At 40.3% G+C, this 18,263-nt stretch overlaps 1 protein-coding gene across 1 annotated transcript in view; it reads left to right on the forward strand.

Moving 5' to 3' along the window:
- Nucleotides 1-7,479: 7,479 nt before the first annotated feature.
- Nucleotides 7,480-18,263, forward strand: part of unc5db (unc-5 netrin receptor Db) — a gene marked incomplete at both ends in the record, with an annotated part of 282,435 nt that continues 271,651 nt past the window's right edge. The window contains one exon of the mRNA XM_079251728.1: nt 7,480-7,564. Within this exon, the coding sequence (XP_079107854.1) occupies nt 7,480-7,564 (85 nt within the window). The remainder of the gene's footprint in view (nt 7,565-18,263) is intronic.

Consider the following 18,263-nt stretch of genomic DNA (forward strand, 5'->3'; position numbering starts at 1 on the left):
TTTAATAAAAAGCTGAAAAGGTTTAACCATTTAGAGGGTCGTGACAAGTGCAGCTTTAACGTTACGGCTTTGTCACTGCTACTCAGAGCCAAGTTGTTGGGAAATTGCTCAGCAGGGGTTTTGTGCTCGGACAATGACTAGTTCCTTTTTCTTCTTTTCAGCAGAAAGGTTGACACAACTGGAAAATTTTATCTGAGCATTGAAACAGTTTGAAAATGTTTACAGATGATTCATTTCAAAACATCAACTCAGTCAAATGAACTCATGTGGGCGTAGACCTTATATAACGCATAGCAGAGATGAAAAGTCAGCTTTCTCATCTCGACAATTCAAGTTGCAGCATTATACATATTCAGAATAATGCAGGAAATTCCTAATTAAAAAAGCATTAAAATATGATTAACATAATACAGGAAGCCTGACAATAAAAATAAACAAATGACTGCTCTGTATATGTGAAGATGGATAATAATCATATGACCTTTATAATAATAATGATTTTGTTTACTAATTGCAAGATGCGCTTTTATAAGAAGGAAAATAGACATTTAAAGACTTAAGTTTGGATGTCGTGTTAAACATTTAACAAAATTCTTTTGGCATACTTTCAGTTGCAAACACGACATAAATAAGATATTTCATGTACAAACCAAGCAGCAAACTCCAGAAAGAAAAATGTTTACAGGCTGAACAGTTTAGGTTTAATAGGTCAGGTTTACCTCATGACAGCTGTAAGGGGAGTCTTTTTTTTTTTTTAACTCCTCCATTTATTTCAATCTGGCATATTTAGGAGAGAGTCCATTTGATTGACAGGTACCCAATCTCCCGCTTCAAGAAGGAGGAATGTAGAACAACCGGGGTTTTTCGCAGGTTAACAGCGTGACTTAATGTTAGCTTGCTTACCTCTGATAGCTGGTTAGCTCCTGTTCCCTCTGGGTTCACTCAGATGGCTCTTAGCTACAGGCAGGTCAGAGATCGCTAGATGTCAATCATCCACCCCTTTGCTCACAGCCCCCCTCCCAGCTCTACCTCTTTGCCTATTTTTGTATTTTCCAGGAGAGACGACACACGTGATGCTGCCATGAAGACGAAGGTAGGAATCGCCCAATGAGCTTCAGTTTAGCTTTTCAGAAACCTACAGGTGACATCATGGAGGTTCCGTCCATGGTTTGTATACAGTCTGTGGTGCAAACCATTAAATTTTGTTTTCATTTGTTTGGAAAAATTATTCCAAATGTTTTCTTTTATGCTGCTGGTGAATCATCATCTGTCACTATTTACTGTTTGGCCAGTTTCTGAAGGATGGGCAGTGTCTGCCCACAGGTCAGATTATTTTTTCTAGAAGACAGTAAGTGTGGAGCAGCAGCACAAACTTTATAAACACAATAAACAGTAAATTTTAATAACAGTCTGGTGTCGGATCCTAAGCATTACTTAGGCATGATGACTAGATTTGGGTATAATAAAGTGGAACTATTATGTACATTTCAGGCTAATTTATTTTTATTTCTGAGACCAGAAGGGCTGGGATTGATGGAGTTATTGTCACAAATCGCTTTATTTACTTCAGACCGACCCTCTCCGTAGGCTGTCAGATCAGCCTGTGGGCAAAATGAGCGGATTGAGACTCTTCCGCATTAAGCCCCGCCTCCCGCCACTGCACTACATCGGGAGCGCGCACCGCACCTGCTTTCACCGTCATTGTAACATCTCATAGACAGAAGGATTAGGCTCATATGAACTCAATAAAAAAACAAAATACAATGTCAGTCCATAGCATACAGCCCTACATGTTGGAACCTGAATCAGAGCCTGAAAACAAAGTGGAAAACAGCAACCCACAGCAAGGAATACAGCAGGATGTCTCTCTTTGGTAAACTCACCAGCCATCGTTGGAGAGCGTGCTGGAACTCAAACTCAAACTCAAACATGTGTTTAGGTGATAAAAAAAACGGTGCCGTTCACATGTCTGATGAGGATTCAACACTGTAACACTGTAGAAAGCTCAGAAAACTCCAAATACCATCATAGCACCCCTTTAACGAACTTCAATTGTGCTAGTCTGTTTTCTGTTAAGATTACTTGACTTCCAGGATCCATACGTGGATGGTTTTCATATATTTTGTATGTAAGCCTCATTATTGGTTGAGGTGTGAACATCGGAACATCTTTGTCTGGGTTTGGTTTAAGGATTCCTCACTGATTCTGCATATCAGCATCATCTGCTAGACTTTTTATGAAAAACCTTTGTATTATTCTGCAACATGGTATCCAAAGCTAGTTTTACCTCTAAACCAAATTTTCACCAGCCTCAAGTGATACACATCAGTACCTTTATGCAACCAAATGTCCGCCAAAATGTCCCACCAAACACTACAACAATACAACCACTCTTCCTCAGTGGACTTTCTTAGCCAGGCGTCTACAGCTGCAGTTGGACTGAATTCCGTGTCGTTTTCACATATCGGAGGAGCACATGCTGGGGCAGCTCTGAACATGCAAACACAAAACAATACAACAATATTGTTTTGAATTGATCCTAATCTCCTGATTTACATTTTGGCTGACTGATTCAAGTATTTAAAATAAATTCTTTTCAAGAAGTTTCTCATACTGCTTTTCATTCAGGAATACTTCTGGAATCTCTTCATCCATTTCATCACAGAATGAATCCTTGCTGCCCAGTTGGAAATGACTTTACAGCGATACAGGTTCTGAGCTCCAAGGTGCATGAGAGCTTTTTTCCCCACCCACCCATGTTTGCTGCATTAACACCATTGGTGACCAGGACCTTCTCTTATGCTCCAAACTCCTCCAGGATCACCTTCATATCCCCGGTCTGGGATTTTTCTGACATCCTGACCTTCTGTGACATGGTGTAATGTTACAGTGAGGTAATGGTCTTAGTGGCGTAATCACCCGGAAATTGCACTTTTTCAAGTTAAAATGTGTGTATTGCGTCGACCGAAGTGTTAACATTCCCACTTTTACTTTCCCAGCCTTTCTTTTGAAGATGGTCGAGGTTTTCCGTCTGGGTGCTTTGTTTGCAACAGAACTGTCCACAAGACTGAAGTCTCGCGAACCCTTTTTTTTTTTTTTTTTGGTCCCTTTATCCCAGAGAGCTAATTGCATAAACCCAGCCCTGTTCTAGGCCTGAAGACACCCCTCTTTTACGCCTAAATACACCTGCTGGGCCTGCCTCAGTCACCGTCATCAACAAGCTGTGAGAATATGTGGAAACAGCGTCCCGTGTCCACCGCTCGGTTGTCTGTTTCCAAAACCAACACCGGGATGTTTTTTTTTCTCTCCCTTCATCAGCGGACCAAACTACCAGGGACAGATGGATTACATTACTTTTTGTTGATTATGCACCTGCATCTCTGCCGGCTGCGGCCTGCTTGTGCATGTTGACCTTTGCTGAATTCAGAAAACCTGACATGAACCTGACATTCAGATTAGTAAATATGCTCCAAACAACTTGTCCAAGACTTTTTAATTGGAGTAAAAATCCATCTGGATTCACAGATTAGTGTTAAAAACGAAGGTAATAAATGAATAAAACTGCAGTTCATTGCATTTATTCCTGAATGAGACACTTTAATGTGGGGATCACCTTTCTTTTAAGCTGGAATTTTAAACTTTGATCATGTTTTTAAACTTTTCATCTAGTTTTATTTGAAGATTCTATTCTAACCTGATTCAGAACTTTAAATAGTTTTTGTAAGCAATGGTTTCATAACAGTCTTTTTTTAATGGATCATTTTGAGACAGGTGGCACGGTGGTGTAGTGGTTTGAACAGCGACAATCTTGCCTCACAGAAAAAAGGGTCCAGGCCTCGGCGTGGGGGAAGGTCAACCAGGCGCCTTTCTGTGTGGAGTTTGCAACTTCTCCCTGTGTATGTGTAGCTTCTCTCCAGGTGCTCCGGTTTCCTCCCACCATCCAAGGACATGCATGTGAGGTTAATTTAGTGGTCTTAAACTCTTTCTGAATGGCCCCCTTTTCATTGACAATAATAATATCAAGCCCCGTGAACTGATGACATGTCCAGGGTGTACCCTGCCTCTCGCCCAAGGATTGATGAGACATAATTGGACTATGTATGACTGAATGCATTCATGTTTTCATACAAAACAGAGTTACCCATGTTTCATATCTTAATCAAACCATTAAATAGATAACTAAACACTGAACCATTAGAAACTGAAATAGATGGATATTGTTCTTTTAATTGTCAGTAAAATCACTAAGAAGCTGCAGGATGCTGCTTTTTGTTTTTTAGAGTTTTCCTGGCCTTTAATTTGTCCTGGTCTTGCTTCTGTCTGTCACTCTGTGTGTGGCTTGTTCTATGACTCCATGTCTTCATGTCGTCTGCCCTCCTCCTTTCTTGTGCATAACGGTATGAGCCCGGTCCATCTGTCATATGATTGGCCGTGTGATGATGTCTCTTGAACTACAGTCTGATTATTCGGCTCTCTGTGAGTCAGCTCTTCTTTTTCAGGACAAACAGCATCATGAATTCATCACCAGCCACAGCGGATCATAAGTTTTTATTCAGAGCCACCAAACTGAATTTTCACCGGTCCTACAGCATGATGGCGGGTGTTAATTTGGAGTCCCGTTAATGTTTATTTATTTTGGGTCTGGTTTGTGTTTATTGAATGATTTAATTGAAGTTCCAGCCACATAACTAGAGTCCTGTTTCATCATCCATTAACCTGCTTGTATTTTTTCAGTGACATGGGCAGTGTGCCTCTGAGCGCCAGAAAGCCAAAAACACAACAACAAATCTATTTCTTTAGGCTAAAGTATATTCTTTGGAATATATACATACACGTTAAACGTGCACTTAAAGTTGTGCACTCGCAGCACTGTTGCTGATAAACTGATCTCATGATAGGAGACCTTTCTGACAACTTAAGCGTAGTCATTTCCACTTTGTTCGGAAGTTCCCTACAGTCGGAGTTACCTTCACTGATTCAAGGTCTTCTCATTTGCATGAAGATTTAAATACAGCAAATGTGCAGAAAATCAGATCTGACATAATCAAACATCTCCATGGTTACGGATCGACCACTACGGCCGCGGTGAGTTTCCAAACACAGCAAAATAAGAAAACTTTAGTCCTTCAGGAGATGTGGAAACATTTAAACAATTATGAAATGCTGTAAATATAAAAAAATTGTCTATGAATGTCTATTTCTGTTCTTTTGTAAACTTTTAGTTAAGAAAATACAATATTATTTTTCATTTTTTAGGTTTAACGTATGAGGACCAATTAAAAATGCCCTGCTCCTGACCTGGCCGTGAAGTTAGAAGAGCTGACGTAGACTCTGTTATTTACTGAAACAAAACAAGTCCAAATATGGAAGCAATGTGAGAAGAACTATATTTCTACCTCTAGATTCCCAGTGGTGCTTGTTGAAGCATCCTGGCAGCAGGAACATGAAGGAAACATTTCCTTCAAGCTTTACCTGCTTCTCAAACTGCGGAGAGGAAACGCTGATTCACGTCATTTAGGTTTTTCTCCTCCAACTCTTCAAAACAAGCCGTGCTTATTACCGCCGCCAGGGAGGTGGTGGAGTTATGTGTTCATCTGTCTGCTGTTTGTTTGTTTGTCAGCAATTTCACACAAAAAACAACTGGATGGATTTTCAGGAGAACGGCTTTTGGTCTAAATTAGATTCCATTCGGTTTTGGAAGCGATCCGGATCACAGACTGGATCTGGGAATGTTTGAAGGATTCTGTATCACTGTGAGATTTCAGTATATATGTAGATAACAACACAATAAATGGTCAGAGAGCTCGGCCAAAATCCAGAGGAAGTTCCCAACAGGTTTTACCAGATATCAAAGATAGATCTGGATACTATCTTCCAGATCAGGAAAAATTGAATTTTCATCATTTCAATAAAACAGACTGAGATACAACAAACATCACATGAAAACCAAGACACAGAAGGGTTCATTACCAATGGTGTATCCAGTGGTGTAGTGGAGAAGTGGGTATACTCTAAATTTTTTTGCCCTTGTTTTAAAACACAAAACAAAACAAAACAAACAAACAAAAAAAAGTCCAGAAAAACATTGTTTCATGAAAAGTGACATTCAAGACTATTTAGTCCATTCCAAAAATCCATCAGTCTGATTGTCACGAAATTTCTGTTCTTTGGTTTCAGGGAGGAAGAGTATGAAATTACTAAACCGATACTGAAACATAGAGCTGGTGAGAGACTCATAGACTTACATACATATATCTTTATTATGTCTACGTTCAGGCTAAAGTTAATGCAGCTGATGGCTAACTGCACCAGTATAGCATCGGTAACCTTAGCTGAGCTGCTGGGTGACGTAGCTACACATGTAGGGACATTTGTAATTGTAAAAGCAGCATCACAGGGAGCTTAGAAGTTTAGAAGTGGGTATACTCTATGCTGACTGTAAAAGAAGTCCCACCCTGGACTACACTACTGGGTGTATCCATATAAAATGGACACAGGATTATAACATATAAGATGGGTGGAAATGATGTGCGTGGAGGTGGTCTGAGCTCAGACTGCTTTTCTAGTTCAGTTTTTTTCTAATTGTAGTCGTGAATTTTAACATTTATCGGGTTAATTGAGGCCTGAACAGTCTGAGATGTAGCTCTGGGTGTTATACAACCGATCAAACTTTCTGATATTTAATAAAACGTGTTTAATCTTTCACATACTGCTTCAACATGTCGATATATTTCTTCTTGTAACATGTTTGTTCATAAAAATACATACATATTTTATTTAATCAGGTACGAACCAGACTATAATTCTACGCCCTTATAAATAAAACATACAAATCAAAAAGTTCCATTTTAAAATCTGTAAGAAAAGAAGCGTAAAGAGGACTTTCCTCAGACCAGTGATGCATGTTTTGTGACTGAGAAAACAAAAATGAAAACAAATCACACTGGTCACATCGGCAGTCAGTGCTCTACTTTGGCTTTGATTTATTTCTTTTATCAGAAAAAGATGTAACTTTTATGCTCAGGTGAAATCAGCTCCTACTTCCACTGGTTTACTGAGTATCCTGCTGTCACACCAGTAGAAAACCTGATAATTACCAGACCTACATGCAGCCTACCGACCCCCCCCCCCCCCCCCCCACACCATCTCTGCGTTTCTCCCTCTGCCATTGGCTGGAACTCGGCAGGCTCCGGGATGATGATGCTTTAAGAGGGGAGTAAACTGGGAGCGCACGTCCCCTGCTGCGCACACGCGCACAGCAAAAGTGAAGTGAAGATGCTCCTTCCCTTCCGATCGGCTGTCCAGTCCGCAAGCCATCCACTTCTCCTCCTGCCTCTGCTCCTGCCACACAAGACTCCAGCTGTCCCCTTCCCTGGTTTACGGGAGGAGCTCGCGCAGCTCCAGGGCGGCGCGAGGCGCCGCGAGCGACCCGGAGCGCAGAGACTTTTATAGCGTTCCCGTGGAGAGCTACGCGCCGGCATGGGCGCGCGGACAGAAGGACGTTTCCTCCTCACCGTGGGCCTCCTGCTCTTTGTTTACTGCACAGCATCCGTGTTCTCCAAAGGTAAGAGCTGCTTCCACGTGCACGCATGGCTACTTTGGGTGTAGCTGCGTCGTGCATGCGTCTCCCCAGCTTGGTGTGAAGGATCCGGAGTGCCATCCTCGTGCTCACGCACCACTTGTCTCCGCAGTGAAAATGCTGCTTATTGATGTGGGTTTGTAAATACTCCACAGCGCGTGCGTTTTCACTCATCTTCGGACTTAGTGTTGCCACTCTGAGATCTCTCCTTCACAAATCTGCAACAACAGAGCTTTGGTTTCATTAAGACTGCTGCTCACACTGCAAGTCCCCTTTCCTTCATGTCCATTTAAATGATCTGTGTTTAATAAGGATCCTTCATCTCGGCCGCCGTGCGCGCGGGAGAGCGGGCTGCAAATGCACGCAGTGCAACAGGCATGTCATGCATTGCTCCTGGAGAGTTGGGCTTTCTTTTTCATTTCACATCAGCCGCTCCCTGAAAGCATAAAGTTGGAGTTTTGCAGAAAAGGAAGAAGAAAAAAAACAAACAAACAAAACAAACCAAAAAGAGTCGCTTTGAGATGTTGGTGCGTTAAGTTTGAAGCTCGCAGTGAGAAAAGCTGCGCACCATTCTGCACCTGGAAGGATGGCTTGGAGCCAAACGCTGCTTGAACAAGACTGGGATTTGTTTTCCTGTCATTTCTCTCCAAGTTTACACATTTTCTTTTTCAAAATATACTTAACAGTGAAGGGATCTTCGGAGGAGGAATTCTGTTTGACGCTGCGGGAATCTGCGTTTTAATTTATAGTTCTCCTTAAAAAGGAAAAATAAAATAAAAGTAAGAACCGTTTATAAATGATACATATATATACAAAAATGTATTCAAGCAGCTGCACTCTAATAAATGGATGTTTAATAAATATTTTATTGAACAAAACCCAACTCCAGTACAGCAGTGTGTATTGTGATGTAGAAACAGTCTCACACATTTGCATATTTTACCCACTTTCACACACTTACAACAGATATTTTCAGATTCTCCCCGGATGTCATGAGAGAGGGTCTTTGAATGTGGCATCGCTGTGTCCCCGAGCTTTCTAAACTTACTGTGTGGCGTCCTACAGAGCTGGATCCAGTCTAGTGATAGTTTTCAGGCTACAGCTTCTTGATTTCTCTGAACATGGGTGTGTGGGGGGGAACCTATTATTCAGCGCAGTGGGACATCGCAGCTTTTTCATCTTATTGGGGCGAGTGTGGATGGTGCATTGTGAGGAAATCAAGACATGATAATATATGTATCTCATGGAACTGCTACTTGTTCCAAATACACCGGCATTATAACAGATAATGAAACATTCAGGAACCTGCTGGAGAAAATCAGGACAACTCGTTTGATTGCTGAGATTAGGCTCAAATCAAATTTAGGAAATTGGATTGGATTTCACTATTAATCTTTTATATAATGGGGCTTATGTTGGTTCATCAAACTCACGGTATCCATGGAAACATTCTACTTCCTCTTTTATTCCCCTTACAGTCAACGGCTCAGAGATATTAAAAACCCTGAAATGACTGGAAGTGTTGAATATTTGACTGAAATCTGGACTTTCCTGCCGGCCTCAGATTCAGGACAGCGTGGTGCTGAAGGTTCTGTCACTGCAGTGGCTTTGCTACATGCTCCTCATCAGCAGCAGCAGCCTGCAAGAAAAGAATCATTTTCTTCCCAGTTACTCTGATAAAAAGAGACTGGATGTGAAAATCTAGCTTGGATCATTTATCTTTTAAAAGTGTGAGACCTCTGAACAAAGAAAAGCAGGTAGTTTTATTTATTTTAATTTGGCATTTCTTGTTAAAAGTGAAGACATCAGAAAATGCTGCTTTAAATATCCAGGCCCGTTTGGATGTGTTGGATGTGATTTATTGGCTAAAAATCCAAATGAACCTCAGGTGTTGCACCAATAAAACTGATAAATAGGGGGGGAGGGGGGGGGGGGGGGGGGGGGGGTGGCGGCCTGAGTGGAAGCATCCAATGACAAAAAGCCTGAGGTTGTGTCCTTTGGGGTAACTGATGATGTCGCTGGGGGTTATCTGGCCTGGATTTACTGGGCTTTAACAAGAAGCAGATGAAGTGTTTCTGCTCTGACCTGACCAGCAATCCTGATGTCTGCTTTGGGAAGAGCTGATCTAGGCTGATAGCTCTATATATCTGCACTTACTTTATATGTTTTTGTTTTTCTTTTACCAAATTAAAATGAATTAAGAACTTAAAATGAGAGGGATTTCAATAACCAGCAGTCTCCCAAGGCAACCTGCATCAGTAAGAAGTGTTAGCTGGCAGACACTGTGAGAGTCGCTGATAGATGGACCGGGGTAAAAAGGCTTTTTGTCTGCCTCTCATGAGACATTTTTTAAAGTTTTTAATTATTTATTATTAATTCACAGAGTGGTGTTTTGTAGTAGTTGTCCTGAAAGCAGCCATGCAGCTCTGAGTCTGGAGATTTCCCAATAATTCCTGGCCGGTGAGTTAAATAAAAAGCTTTTCCAGTAAATAAAACAGCTCAAATTGAATTATTACAGCAAACTGTTCATATTTCAGGCTTTATACTTTCTGGGGTACAGAAACCAGTCCATGTCGCAGGGAGTCCAGTTCTTCTAACTGTGATGCAAAAAGTAAAAAAAAATCATAATGTGGCATGTGCTTCATGCACTGTTACACATTCTTGTAGATGGCAGCCGCCTTCTGAGTAGCTTTTAACGCGTCTCCTCCATCAGGACACCAGCTGATTCTCAAGCTAAGATCGACTCGTCGTGAGATGGTGGCGTCTGGTACGTTCTGTGACATCAGAGGTTTTGTTATTAATATTTACTATTCATAGGAGTATGTTTCACCTTTGTTTTAATTTTCTTAACTCTTCACCAGGGATGTCCAGCATCTGTCCTCGAGGGCCGCTGTCCTGCAGCTGTAGATGTCTCCCGCTGCAGCACACCTCGATCTGATCGATGGATCGACATGATTGGACAGAACTTGACAACAAGCTGCTGAGGAGACACGTTTCAGGGAGACATCTAAAGCCTGCGGGATTGTGGCCCTTGAGGACCAGAGCTGGACACACCTGTGCTACTTCTACGCAGGTAAGGTCCAATAAAGCTTTTTTTTTTTTTCCAGATTAATTGAATTTTTTTCCCACATTCTGGGTTTTTTCCATTTTCCTTGACTTCTGTGTTACACTGTCACCCACAAGACAAACATGTCACTTTATCTCCACAGACAGAGTGTGGATGTGTGAGTCGGAGGAGGAGGTGGGGGTGTTGGGGGGTAGGAGACTCCAGGCCAGGATTTGAACACAAACCAGTTCAGCTTAGTGCCATAAAACATCCTTTTAATTTCTTTTTATTGATTCTTTTTATTCCTCACCTGTGGCAGCCTCTCCTACCAGTAATATTTTCGACACTGACTGGTCATTTTTTCCCTCGTATCATCTTCAGGACATCCTCCGCCTGCAGCTCCAAGTCTTCCTGTGACCTCTGATAGAAGCTGCTCTATTTTCTTCTTTGTAAGCAGCAAAATGAAGGAAGAATTTTCATTAGTTAGACCCATTTGAGGCAGCATTTCTTCATTTCTTGGAAAACTTTGGTTTTTCTATTGGTTTTTTAGTCATTGCAGACGATCAGGAGACGACATGAGTCCACCCAGCACAGGGGTTAAACCATCTATTTCTGTCTTGTTTGACTTGTTCTTGGAGCTCAGACACTGAGCCCATTTTCATGATTCTCAATACAAGATAAACGTGAGTAATGAGACTATTTTAAGAACACGATCTGATGCATTTACATTTACTTCTGTCACCTGGTCTAAGATTTTCCAGAAATGTCTTTGTAAAAACTGTGCTAGCTGGATGAGAATTCAGAGTTGGGATACCTGGATCTACACCTGGTTTCAACAATGAGGCTGAAATGCCGCTTTGTTGAGCTGGATGTAAACTCTCTTTGCTGAAGCACACATCCTTAGCGTGTAGGTAGAATATGTGATTCAAAAGGTAATCCAGAACATCAAGTATCGAGCATGTTGCAGGTTCTGATCCACTGGAGTTCTTCTCCCATTTAGCTTGGTAATAAGCCGCTGCCAGAAACTTCCAGCGTGTGCAGACCTGGTTAATGGTTCTCATAGAACCTGAAAACCTCTTATCACAGGATTGGCCCAGATGAAGGAAATGATTGGTTGAATGCAATAAATGGTACCCATTGTTTCTAAAATATAAACATTGGTGGGGTTACTTTGTGGGAAACTCTACTGATGGTGTGTTCAAGTTCTTTAAAGCTAGAATCTGAAAGAATAGCATCAGGTGCCAAAGATGGACAAAGAAATTATTTAAAATACCAAGCACAGTGTGAATGGACGGTGGCTCTCAGAGGTCAAAAATGCTTCCAGACATAAAGACATGCTCATGTGTGAGTGGATCCAGTGGGCTCAGCAGCAGTGGTTCAGTTGTTTTTGTAGTTTAGAAACTCAGAAGGTTCTCACTTCACACACAGTGTTTGTCCATTCACAGACACCGTAGTAAAAATAGTGGCACAATTATGGCAGCTGTCTTAAGTCAAGTCGATATAAATAACTCATTCAGGAGAACAAATATCTTAACATTTATCTTAGTAAAATAATTAGATACTAAAAGAAACACATTTTTTTACTAATCCAGGTTTTGCCATTGACTTTTAATCCTGTTACACTGAATATTTAACATTTAGTGCCTCTACTTCCCAACCTAGAATTATTTTGTTCCTCTGTGCTTTAATGGAGTGAAAAGGTGTATTATAAGAAGGGCATTTATTGCTCATGAGCACAAAGGAACAGATGAATGTCATCTCATTAATGAGCTGATAACATTTGAAGCAGGTGAAACGACTGAAAAATAAGAAGTTCTCATTTGAGAACAATTTCCTTTAAAAATAATGAAATGTGGAAAAGTCCAGAAACGTATCTCATTTCCTGATGAATGCAGTTAAGATGCTTCCCTGCTGTTTGCAGCTATCAAAGTGACATTTCGGGCCATCTTCAGCTCCTCAGATTCAGCACCAGCGCTTTCCATGTTACCGTTTCTCTGCACGTCACATCGGTGGCGGAGGCCATAAATCTTGCGACAGGTGTCACACGGACATTTTCCCACAAGGTTGACTCTATGAACCAAACACGAGTAAGCAGCGGCGGCCCAAGCGGCAGCAGCATGACTCGACCGCGCTAGCTTGCACTCAGCAAGATTTAAGCTCTCAAGGATCAACGGCTGATGTTAGCAGAGCCCTACTGGTTCGGACCGAGACTCACGCGATGGGTCACGAGTCAGAGCGCCTTCATGTGTAACACATGAACTGTGTGGCCCAGGGGGAAACTTTAAAAGGCTTTCCAGTTGTGTCACACGATGCTGATAAAACACGTAGGGGGTTATTTCAAGATGCATCAGACATAGCTGTGCTGTGACCCTTTTAGTTAATGAACTGGTCCTTGGTATGTATTTATCTGAAGCGATTAGGCTGCAATGCAGCAATGCACTATACTGTCAAATCTGTCTGTTGATGAGGCTGATTGATGATTTCACTTTGTATGCAGGTTATCTTGGTCCTGATGATCAGTTTATGAGTAGTGATTGAGTGAGAGATTGAGGGTTGTGTGTAGAGGGCAATAAGCAAGTGGATTATTTGATATTTCTGGATTATTAAAGTCACCTAAATCATATGTGAGCAATTCAACATGCCTTGCCGCAAGTCCTGCTAATGCTCTCTATAATTACAAGAATGTGTTGATTGTTCAATGAGCTGCTAATGTTGCTTTGATGGAAGGAGTCATATTCGCTTCTCTGCAGACACACATGCACAGGCCCCCAGTGGTCACCTCATTTGATAAACATTAGCAGCAAACGGTGTCTTTCCTGATGCACAGCTGTGTCAAGTCTCGCTAAAGTAGCCATCAGCGCATGGCATGTGATGCACGTCTCTGTTCTCTGCCGCTGCAGCCTCATTTGACACGAGGTCTTGCCGTTTCTCCTCAGGCTTTATTTCAGTCCTGACCTTGTGCTGCAGATTGTACGCTTCTTGTTCTTCAGGTTGGGCCAAAAAAAAAAAAAAGAAAAGAAAAGAAAAGAGGTGAAGAAAGAAAGAAAGAAAAAGAAAAAGAGAGTACAAAATGTGGTTACTTTTGAAAAAAATAAATAAAAAGAGTACAAGTCTCAAGGTTTTCTTATTTTGCTGCTCAGAGGGCTTTCATGAAAACAGACAAAGGTCAAATCTGTTATTTTCCTGGAGAGAAAGTAAAGGGGCTCTTATATTTTGCCTGCAGATCCTAGAATGAATCATCACAGTCAGGCTGCCGTTGGGGACAACATGCGCAGTTCAGTGCCCAGATTTACATTTAAATGAAACCAAATGGCTTTACATTCAGAAATGATATACAGTAATGATGATGGTAATAAAAGCAAAGTCCTCTTTCATATTGGACCGGCTCCTACTTTGGATTGCTGTCATTTGCAGACTTTGCAGGTATAGTCAATGAGTTATGTCTTTGCTATGTCAAGACTATTACCCTCACATTTCAACGAGTGGATTCATCAGCATGCTGCCTAAGAGGCTTAATGTAGTCAGCAATCAACCCTGCAGCTCATTGGGTTCCTCAGTCTGCTGTGTGGCAGAACGGTACTGAGAAATTCAATTTTTTTCCAGCTTCTGTATGACATATGAATCTGTAGGTTTATGCCATTTCACAAAGAAATGTCATATCTCCATACCTGGGCAAGAAAAAAACTTGCTAAAAGAAGACATCAATGCAAATGGCAGACATGTCTGAATCCTTCAGTTGGGGCATATTTCAGTGATCAACGTAGCAAATATGAAAGTCAAACAGCAAATCAATCAGCATTTTTTTTTTTTTTTTTTAAAGAAGTAAGTTATGAAATTGTTTTTAAGGAAAAGACATTGCTCACAGCAATAAACTGTCATGAACCTGCTGTCTCATTAGCATACAGTTAGCTTCTTTTGATTAACTATTTTGACATAATAACTTCCATTTTAGTGGTTAGTTTTGCTAACATTACTCTCAGAAAATATTTTTTATCGATTTATTGCTGAATTTCTAAAATAAACGATCCTCTCAGCAATCCCAGCTTCAACACAAAACTAGAAGAGGTTAGCTAGCTTGCTAATATATTTCAACAGTTACCAGCTAACAGTGAGATGAACTGCTGTTAAAAGCAGTGTAATTATTGGACTTATTTAACTCTAACATGTCTGCACACGGAGTAAACATATTATAACATTATCCATGATGATGCTAGAACTGAGCAGGAAACATTTTTCACCATTTTGTGCAACTTTACTGTTGGAAACTGTTCTGCAAACGAATTATGAAAAGACTCAGCAAGTTTATGTTTCAAAATTCCCTCAAAAATGCTCAAATCAAGATGGCTTTATCGCTCTAGGATTTTGCTTTCGCCCTGCTTAATCTGAGAGGATGGCAATCAGGATAGGGTGAGATGGCCTGCTCAGTCACAAAGCTAAATCATGGAACAAAGCCGCATATACCCTTCATCCATCTCAGTCAGCAGATTCAATCAGTTGTGCTCTTAGAGCCACATGTCTTCATTCCACAGCTCTGTCTAGACTGTAGCTGAGTAGGTTTCTTTCCTTTTTTCTTCTTCTCCCCTTTTTTTCTTTAAATATTGCATGTTTATGTTTATGTGTACATGTGGACACAGATTTTTTTTGTTTCACTTTGTTTTTCACTGTTTTTGTCTTACAAAAAAGTCCCTAAGGGGTGAAAAAGGCTTGGGATTGAAATGTAGAAGGCAGACATCTTTTGTACTGTACAATGATAAAAGAAGAAAAAAGAACATTTGAAACTGCTGTAAAAATAAAGACAACATGTATTATGTAGTCTTTCCAAATATGTATGGTAGTTACTTGCAAATGAGCAGCACTTAGTTTCAAATAACAATTTTATTACTGTTAACAGTCAGGGATAAAAAAACGGAAGTATTTTGAATTCATTTTTATACGATCACACAGATGAGATAATCATAGATTCTGCATATGGAAGTAAAATGATAAAAACCAACAATGAAGTGACGTGAAAAATAAAATAAACTGTGTCCTGATCAGAGGTCACGTAGTGCAAGACGGTTACATCCCGATCCATGTACCACTAAAAGACAAAATGGTGGCTGGGCCTCGAACTACACTTCCCAGAGACCAACCCAGCTCTGACAGGTACAGCTGCTAAAGTCACCTCATCATAGGAATACTTGGAGTGAGAGGACAGCAGACAAAGGAAGAGGAGCTGGAAAAAAGCTGGAGAAAGAGAATCTAAGAAAGAAGTTGGAAAAAGAACTGGAAAGGAGGAAGTCATGGACACTGAAAATCAATGCAGCTTTGTAGAGCGTATCATTTATCATTACTTTATAAAAGAAGAACAATTATGAAATGTAATTTGTTTGTGATTTTATACCATCACCCCATATAAGCAACTCAGTTGTGGGAAAATAAATTATTAAATTATTTCGATGGGTGAACTTCACTTATATTTGCTGTTTGTCCACTGGCTCCACACTAACACCTCTCTGTGAATTCTCCCAAATCAAACAGAAAGATGTACTTCTTGTTTATCAATTTGAGATCCATCCATCCATCCATCCATCCATCATCATCCATCCATCCATTGAGTAAATTGCTTAAGTCAAACTAAAGGTTATAGGTAAGTTCAATATATATGTATGTATATATATATATATATATATATATATATATATATATATATATATATATATATATATATATATATATAAAAAAAAAAATATATATATATATATATATATATATATATATATATATATATATATATATATATATATATATATATATATAATATAGTTGTAATACATCTTATACTGCAAACTGTAATTAATCTTGCTTGCACTGTGGAGCTGTTTCTTTTAGGCATTAGCAAAAGTAGTGCCAGGATATTTATGAAAAGCAGCCTGTGTCCTTTTTTTTTTTTTTTTTGTTTTTTTAAGAATTTATATATTTATTTAGCCTTTTCCGTAGCACAAACATTGGCATTCTACATGCAGTAATAAACTCTAAATTTAGAGGTGTCAGGTTGCATAGGCTCCATGAACCACACCATATCTTTGTTTACAGATGGTGTGCACCAGATGAGCTTTTACAAGGTTGCTTTATGATAGGATCCTATTTAGCAAACCTCCAATCAGCCATAAGGATTACTGGGTAGGGGATGTGCAAATGTGTGAATGTGCTTTCACACACAGTTGTGAAACCAACACACACTTGGTCCTAAATTTTATTTATAATACATAGCCATACCAGCATTATTTGATAGAATCTGGGTGTGGGCTTCTGCAGATACAGAGTCAAGTAAAAGGCAAGCTTCATCTAATACCAAGTTGGAGAGAATTCAATATTGCTATAGAAAAATATGTCCTGTTGATGTATGGGTCGTGGCTGAAATCTATCTCAGCAAATCTCAAGTAAATGGTCTTTTGAAAGACTGGATCCGCTAAGTAAATCATTCAAACTCCACCCATCGGAACAAAGGTAAAGGAGTGTCATTATTCTGTGTACCGCGTACTTCCAACCAGTATTTGTTTTTTAAGAGCCCTGCTATGAAGGACAATGCAAGTCTCATGATCAGATCGGTGCTTTGTTCCAAAGTAAAGCTGTTCAACGGATTTACTTCAAATTTTACACAGAAGTTTGTTTTCCACTGAGTTTAAATCGGACTGTGTAGTGATCAAAAAGACCTTCAAAGACATTACTTATTTTCAGTGTTTTTAGTTTTCCCCAGTTATCCCAAAATGTAAAAGTGTGCTTTAAATGGACAGTGAAGGGGCATCTGTATTGTTTCTAAACATGGCTATGCAGCTGATTTTTAATCACATGCTATAAATCCACCTTTTTTCTTTACTGCTGCCATTGCTAAAAGTTGAAAAGGATGAACTGAAAGACTGTGGCATGCTCAGTTCAGCTCAAACCAAGTCATGGCTTTACAACCACTAGCTAGTGGTCAACAACAAAAAGAAATGAATCCAGCGGCTTGGAAAAGCTGTGTTTTGAATAAAATGAGAAGTAGAAAATTCTTTTTTAAGCAATGAATGCATCTATTATTTATCTCAGCATTGACAAGTCAGTTATCACTTTTGGTCCTGCTAAAGTATCAAAGGATGTCAAGGCAGAAAGTTAAAGTTGGAGCTTCAAGAAGATGAAATAGCACAGAGTTGCATGCTTAAGACAGAATACTCATCTGGATACAGTGTCATTAAATGTCTTGTGCTTGTGCTCTTCTTAAAATGTTTTTTTTTTCTCATTAAAGCCTGGCTTTCACAATTCCAAATTGTGTGATTTTAGTAAAGTGTACTTGTCAAACTCAGATTTACATCTTGGCATTTAGCTAACGTTAGCATGCTAAAATGCCAAACAAGGACAGTTATATAGGAAAACAATAATACCTTGTCACTGCAAGCATAACCATCCATCCATCCATCCATCTTCTGCCGCTTATCCGGGGTCGGGTCGCGGGGGCAGCAGCCTAAGCAGGGCAGCCCAGACTTCCCTCTCCCCAGCCACATTTGCCAACTCTGCGGGGGGGATCCCGAGGCGTTCCCAGGCCAGCCGAGAGATGTAATCCCTCCAGCGTGTCCTGGGTCTTCCCCGGGGTCTCCTCCCTGAGGGATGTGCCTGGAACAC

This window comes from Telmatherina bonti, assembly GCF_933228915.1.
Source record: "Telmatherina bonti genome assembly, chromosome: 13".
Taxonomy (NCBI): domain Eukaryota; kingdom Metazoa; phylum Chordata; class Actinopteri; order Atheriniformes; family Telmatherinidae; genus Telmatherina; species Telmatherina bonti.